This window comes from Protopterus annectens, chromosome 6.part1 (genome assembly GCF_019279795.1).
Source record: "Protopterus annectens isolate FY-2018-M chromosome 6.part1, PAN1.0, whole genome shotgun sequence".
In the NCBI taxonomy this organism is placed as follows: Eukaryota; Metazoa; Chordata; order Ceratodontiformes; family Protopteridae; genus Protopterus; species Protopterus annectens.
Window position 1 is genome coordinate 327,714,673 of NC_056738.1, and position 7,563 is coordinate 327,722,235.

General features: G+C 40.4%; 1 protein-coding gene across 1 annotated transcript in view; it reads right to left on the bottom strand.

Moving 5' to 3' along the window:
• Positions 1-3,392: 3,392 nt before the first annotated feature.
• The window catches only part of LOC122805332 (protein RD3-like), an 80,519-nt gene continuing 76,348 nt past the window's right edge, over positions 3,393-7,563 (bottom strand). The window contains exon 2 of the mRNA XM_044075417.1: positions 3,393-3,687. Within this exon, the coding sequence (XP_043931352.1) occupies positions 3,393-3,687 (295 nt within the window). The remainder of the gene's footprint in view (positions 3,688-7,563) is intronic.

Here is a 7,563-nt window from a genome sequence, read left to right on the forward strand (position 1 = left end):
TCGCTGGGCACAAAGCAGAACTAATCCCCAATCCTGAGTGGTGTGCTTACCCATTGCAGGACACACACTGTCACCCACTCACATGTGCGCACTTGTATTCATTCGATCTGAAGGGGCACCAGTTCACCTATAGTGCACCACTGGGATGTGAAAAAATGAACAGTTAGAAAAAGCCAAGTCATTGCCGTGAGAGTGTGCAGACTCTAAAAGGAAGATTTCAAAAGCCAAGACCTAAACTGTAGAAATAGGAGCTGTGAGGCAGGAACAATAACTAGTGCGTTAATGCATAAAGTTAAACCAGTCATGGACATGGTGGCCTTCCCTGCTGATGGATGTGTCTGGACATGCCTTTTGAGTGGATCCACTCTCTGATTAAATCAGCTTACTTTACTCATTTATGGCAATGAAATATAACAGCAGGACCTGCTTGGAAATGAATCTACAATTTATTTTGTAACTGATCAAGAATATTCTTCATTACACCGCTACTTCTGAAAATATAGAACTGTTAATGCTAGCAAAGCAATGTTAAGAGACACTCACTGAGCATATTATTTACGTTTCTTTATTAATTGGTCATACAGAAGTCTGCATAACAGGTTAGAAAATCCTGTATTTAAAATGACTGGGAATTATTAGTTGATCTGGTGTTATCGAATAGCAAAACAATATAATTTGTTGATGTAAAAGACAGGTGAATAACTGTGACACTACAGAGGATCACAGCTAGTTAAAAAAATGCATCTCATATCTTGTTCATTGCTGGTTCTTAATTCTGCCTCAAATTGCACAATAGACCTCTCTGTAGTGTAGAGCAGATGCACGCACTGTTACAAAGGTTAAATAATCCTGCATATAAAATCTTGACTAATTGGTATGACTGTTGCTATTTTTTTCCAGCATCAGTTGCTTATATGGCACTGTGCGCAACTCATGACCCATTCGATAGATGTGGAATATTCCAGCAAAAGTGTTAAAGGTACTATGAGTATTCAAGATGTTTGAAAAGGTTAGTAGGTCGAAGGAACCTAAAGGTAGAGAAGAACAGTTAAGCTGTTTTAGTCTAACCTGTTTTCACTATTCATTGTGCCTCTATCTGTATCCTACTTGCCCTTAAATATGCCTTTCGCTTGCCTGACTTTTAAAACCCCCTCTATTTTTCCATCCTCTTTTCTTTTTCCCAGACAATACTAATTTGAGTCGCAATATCATTCCTTATTTTGGATGCAGCCTTGTGCCATGTTGGTTGCCCTTTTCAGAAACATCCTTCAACATATTTTGGTCTTTTGGTCCATTGAGATCTCCATTGGTCATAGTATAGAATTTTAGTTATTACAAATGGGGTGGACATTGTTATCATGACTTCACAGTCTCACTAACACTGCCTCTGATCATATATTAAGGCATCTTACAAATCTTTTCTGCTACATTTTCATATTTTTACCCATGTTGGAATCAACAAGCATTATTATTGAAATATTTAGTATCTTACCATGAACCTGAATGCAAACTGAGTTGTTTGCTGTACACAAATATACCTGCAGTCCTCTAAAAGCATCTTCAGCTTTTACAACATGCAAATATTAGAGAGAAACTTCTACGGGCAAGTCTTTTAACTTAGAAATGAAACTGTAATTTTAATCTGTAGTTTTCTGCAAATTGCTATATTAGAAGATAATCAATGACTGCTTATTTATTATTTATTTATGTATTTGTTTTTCTGGGGTAGAGCACTGATTTCCATGGACCTTTTTCAGACTCAGCCTGAGCCCAGGAATGGTGTCTGGTTAAGTGACTTGCTCAGAGTCACACAGTTGGGCAATGGAAGCTTAGGGGAATCAAACCTTGCACCACTGCCCTAGTCTTTTCCTGACTTGGAGTCACCATTGATTTCTTATTTAATGTTATTGGTTTCCCCCAAGTGGGGGCAAGATAGGTACATACATCTTAATGTTCCTTTTAATTTAGGGTCCACAACACCCAGTTTTCCTTGTCATTTGGAAACTTATTTTTTATTTAGTCTTTGTTGACTGGGTTATACTAGCCCAGTTTCCTCTCTTCAGGGGAGTCCCAAGGTAGCATTCATATATATACTAGGAGAAATTTGGCCAGGGTACCAAAGAACTTCCCCTACTCTACTTTCAAAAAGTGCCACAGGATCTTTTATATCCACTTGAGCTACCCACAACTCAAACAAATTGTGTGTCAGTTTAACATCTCATCCTAAGGACACTCAGTAGTGCAACAGCCCCCTTATGCTGCACTGTAGTTTCACTATTGGAAAAATGAATCCAAGTACCTAGAGTGAGAATAGAACCCACAGCCTTCCTAGTCTTGCAGCAGTAACGACAAGTGTGCTACTTGTTGAGCCACTGACGTTATAATATATGATCCTTTTAATTGTGGACCAGTACACCCAGTGTTCCATTTAATTTCATTAGGGATTTCAGAAAACCGCGTTGAAAAGCTGCAGAACTATACTTGTGGGCCATTTTTTTCAGTCCACATTGAGCCACCTTCCGTAGAGACATTCCCATTCCTGAGGTTGTAATATCCCCGAGTGTAGTAACATATGGGAAATAACTTTCTTGCCCTTTTCTCAAGTCTGGAGTTTCACTGCTGTGCCAGCATCCAACAACAGATCTGAACCTTTCCCCTCACTCTTTTCCTGTGGAGAAGGTAAACAGTCCTTAAGATAAGCAAATCCTATTTCTTAGTCAGTTACCTTCTTCCCTGGATTTTTTCCAAGTACAAGTTGTCAGTATCACAGATAGTAGTGCTTCTGTTAGGCTGGTGGAACAATATTTTAAGTTTTAATTCCTACTTTACACTACTTTCCTTCTCCCATCTGAAAAAAGGAGTAGGACTTTGTGCTATTTACCAAGTGTGACTTCTCTCAGTATCATTTTTTTCATTACAAAAATGACATTATCTGAAGATATATTGTGGAACTGTATAATTCTCATTCAGCATTACACACACAATTTTTTTTCAACCTGGCTTCCTGACCTGCAGTAAAATGTATTTCTTAATATAATATTTCATGTCACTGTCAACAACATCACCTTACAATATGCCTGGGGTTTTCATACAAAGCTAAGTGAACAGCAGTATGTGTCTGTTTTCAGAATTGTTGTTATGCTTCCAATCACTTTCTTTCATCTCAGACATAAGGTATGCTAAATATTACCATCTTATGTATTAAGGAACAATGAAATGCTGTCTCAAGGAAATGGCACATCAGCATCTGGGCTGCAAGGTCTTGTGCTGTCTCATTGCTTGTTTAGACCTCAACCAGCACTATTTATTAAGGGTGTCTTAGTGTGCTGCTCAAAATGACAGGTGCCAAAATCCCAAGTATTTCGGTTTCTTGGAGATTGATCTGCATATTTTCACATCACTTCCGAGGTGTTGAATTCAGGCATACTCCTGGTTCTGCGAGCCACTGTCAAACCAGGTTCTGTTTCTGAGATTGTTTGGGCTTCATTTTTAAATGGGTTAATCTTTAGTCGAGACTTTAAGCCAACAAAAGCAAGACTCTTAGCTCGCTGCTTTTGGAAGCGATAGTCCATCATACGACGTGCTTCATCTTTTTCTTCTTGTTCAATAAAGTCCTGTAGTACTGAATGGAAAATCCGTGACAGCTCATAAACTTCAGGCTCATATTCTGTTACTAGTTTACGAAACCTGCAATCAAAAACAAGGGAAATTATTTTCTGATTTTAAAGTGATAAGCTACTGACAGATAACCCAAGAGACTGTCTGTAAGCTTAAACCACAGTAGTGCCAGTGCATTTCATTAAAACCCTTTTACTTTCCTATATTATGTAAAAATCTGAAGAACTGTGTGTGTGTGTGTGTGTGTGTGTGTGTGTGTGTGTGTGTGTGTGTGTGTGTGTGTGTGTGTGTGTGTGTGTGTGTGTGTGTGTGTGTGTGTGTGTGTGTGTGTATGTGTGTGTGTGTGTGTGTGTGTGTCTGTGTGTGTGTGTGTGTGTCTGTGTGTCTGTGTCTGTGTGTGTGCCCCCTCAATGGCCCATCCCAATACCGGAAGATTACCAAATAATAATGGCCACACAGGTACAAGACGCACTCTCTAAAGCCAAGAATACAGCATCCATGGGACCAGATGACATCCCGGGCTGTGTACTACATGAACTACAATATGAACTGGCACCTCACCTAAGTGTCATGTTTAATCATAGCCTCACCTCAGGTTTTATGCCCACTGTTATCCCACTCCACAAGGGGATCCACCTTGGATCCCGGAAACTACCGTCCCATCAGTCTGACGAGCCTTATCTGCAAGGCCATGGAGCGTATTATCATGGAACTTATAAACAAAGACATTGGCAACCTTCAAACACTGGACCCCACCCAGTTTGGGTTTGTGAAGGGCCGATCTTGTCTCCTGAACCTGATTGACTTCTTTGAATCAGTCTCCAGAGCCATGGACAAGGGTAAGGTGGTCCACACAGCCTATCTAGACCTTGCCAAGGCCTTTGACACCATCCCCCACTCTGGAATCATAGATAAACTTACTAAGTTGGGCATTAATCCCTATGTCACCCAATGGGTTGCTAAATGGCTTACTGATAGAACCCACACTGTAAAAGTAGCCGACTCCAAATCCAGCTCCAGACAAGTGACAAGTGGAGTACCTCAGAGTTCAGTCCTGGGGCCACTCTTGTTTGGCATCTACTTCTCTGAAGTACAGGTCAACACTAAGGGACTCTGGCTAACAAAGTTTGCAGATGACTGCAAACTGGGAGCCATTATTGAATCCCCAAATGATGTGGATACTCTACAAAAGGGCCTTACAGAAGCAGATGCTTGGTGCCAGAGCCATGGGCACAAGCTCAATGCCAAGAAATGTATTACATGTATCCATGAATTACCATATAGGTGGCAGTACACTAAACACAGAAAGTGTGATAAGAGACTTAGGGACACAGGTGGACAGTGGTCTCACCTTCGATAACCACATCGCCACAACAGTCAGGAAATCCTTCTATGTGGCACACCTCATCACAAAGGGCTTTTCATCCAGAAAAAAGGAGGTCATTGTCCCACTGAACTCATCCCTCATTAGACCCATTATAGAATACAACGCCCCATTTGGTATGTACCTCTCAAGACATCTGCAACAACTGGAAAGACCTCAGAAATACCTCACTAAAAGAGTCACAGGCCTAAAGCAGATGCCCTACGCTGACCGCCTTAAAAAACTCCAGCTATACTCTGTTGCATATCGTCTACTCAGAGGCGATTTCTGCTTAACATACAAGGCCATGTCAAACCCAGAGCTGTTGGACATGCTACACTTAAAGAAATCCCAATCCCTCAGAGCTACACGCTCCAGGGATCTAAACCTTATCATCACAATAAACAAAACATGCTGGAGGGATAGGTTCCTGACCCAGAGACTGCCCAGACTCTGGAATAGATTGCCCATACATGTCAAGCAGAGTGCCTCTTTGGACCTCTTCAAGAGGAACCTTGACGATTGGATGGGAGAAAGGAAATTCACCCCAGGGATCATGTCAGTCGCCCTGCTAGATAGGGGTCCAGGAAAGTAAATAATGTGGGAAGAAATAGCCAGGGAATTGTTATGGCTAGGCTTGTATAGGCCCTAGGGCTGATAGCCTAGTACCAACCTATGAACCTATGTGTATGCATGTTTTCATTTTTATGTATATGAATGCTTATTATACTTTCCTTTCACCTTAGAGAAGTACATGAGTTTCCTCTTTTTACTTTGCTGGGTTAAAAATTTAGAGAAAGGAAGAAAGATAATAACTGGAGAAAAAATTATCCACTTTGTCTATACGATTAGCTGCACTTACTTTAAACGTATATTAAGTAATCGCAATTTGCACTTCATTCCTTCTGCTTTACAGCCAAATTCCATTAAAGACTGAAGATTAAAAACAGCCAAGAATGGCTCAGTCTTTAACTGAAGATGTTGGGTGAACACTATCCGCTTCAGACACATTTCATCCATTCACTTCTATGAGAATAGTCATGGTGCACTGCAAGTATGCATAATAGAGGTGTGTGTGTATGATGTATGTATGGGAGAAGTATAGGGAAGTGTGTGTGTGTCTGTGTGTGTATATGATGTATGTATGGGAGAAGTAGAGGGAAGTGTGTGTGTATGATGTATATATGGGAGAAGTATATGGAAGTGTGTATGTGTGTCTAAGTGTGTATATGATGTATGTATGGGAGAAGTAGAGGGAAGTGTTTGTGTGCATGTGCGTGCATGCATGTGTGTGTGTGTGTGTGTGTGTGTATGGGAGAAGTATAGGGAAGTGTGTGTGTGTATATGATGTATGTTTGGGAGAAGTATAGGGAAGTGTGTGTGTGTGTGTGTGTGTGTGTGTGTGTGTGTGTGTGTGTGTGTGTGTGTGTGTGTGTGTGTGTGTGTGTGTGTGTGTGTGTGTGTGTGTGTGTGCTCGCGCACATACATGGTAGCATGCAACTTGCTGTGTAAAGGAGTGTTTCCATGAGAGTGAACCATTGTGTGAGGGCTTCAGTATAGAGACATATATGTGTCAGTGTGTTATGTGAGTGTGCATGCAGGGGGTGTCTATTCTACTGTGGTGGGTGGGCTGTTAGGAAGAACACTAACGCAGTCGGGTCTGACAAATCAGTGTTTAATTCAGAAACACTCATAAGGTGATTCTGTGAGTGGCTTTATCATGTCTTTGAATTGGAAACTGGCTATGTCTCATATTAATTGACCAGCCTGCATTGGTCAATTAGTGCAGGTGGACAGCATCTTTCTGAAACCAGCCCTATGTGTTGGCAAAGGTAATGCCATTATATCTGCTCTTTTATCTTTGTTTGTTAGAACAACAAACATTTATTCAAATAGCAACGGAAATGTGACAAATTATAAACAGAAACGTAGCAAGCATATTCTAAAGTATCAGTTTCCAGCTACTTATAAACACATTTACAACTATTTTTTTTCTCTGTCACATTTTGGCTACTTATCTCTGTTAAACAGGTTAGCCCCACTACCTAGTGGTCTCTTTTCTAACACATTACTGTTTTATTAGCAAAGTAAGTCATTTCCTTATGTTTTATAATCTGGAAGTCTACATTTGTACAGACTGTTGAAATAAAACTTTTGGGTTATTGTTCAAATACAGTTTGAACATCATGATCCCACAGGTTGTGTTTTTTTAATCAGCAACATTCTTCCCTTTTATCAACAGATCTCATTTCACATTCCCTTATTTCTTTCATTGTTTTATTATATCTCTCCTCATTGGTTTATTTTTATCTTTCATGTTCTAGTGACTGCTTTCTTGGCTGCCAGTATTAACAAACTTTCTAGGGCTTTACTATATCATGGTTCATCCAGGTCCAAATCCTTTTGAGACATTAAATCTTTTGTTACTTCCTTATTTTCACCTAGCAATTGTTCTAAGATATCACTGAGTGTGTCTGTGGAGCACAGGGATACAGCCTCGACTGTGACCATAATAAGTGGGATTTGATTATCTCCTGGGTGGCAGGGAGGGCATAGTGTGCATTCGGGCACATTGACTGGTG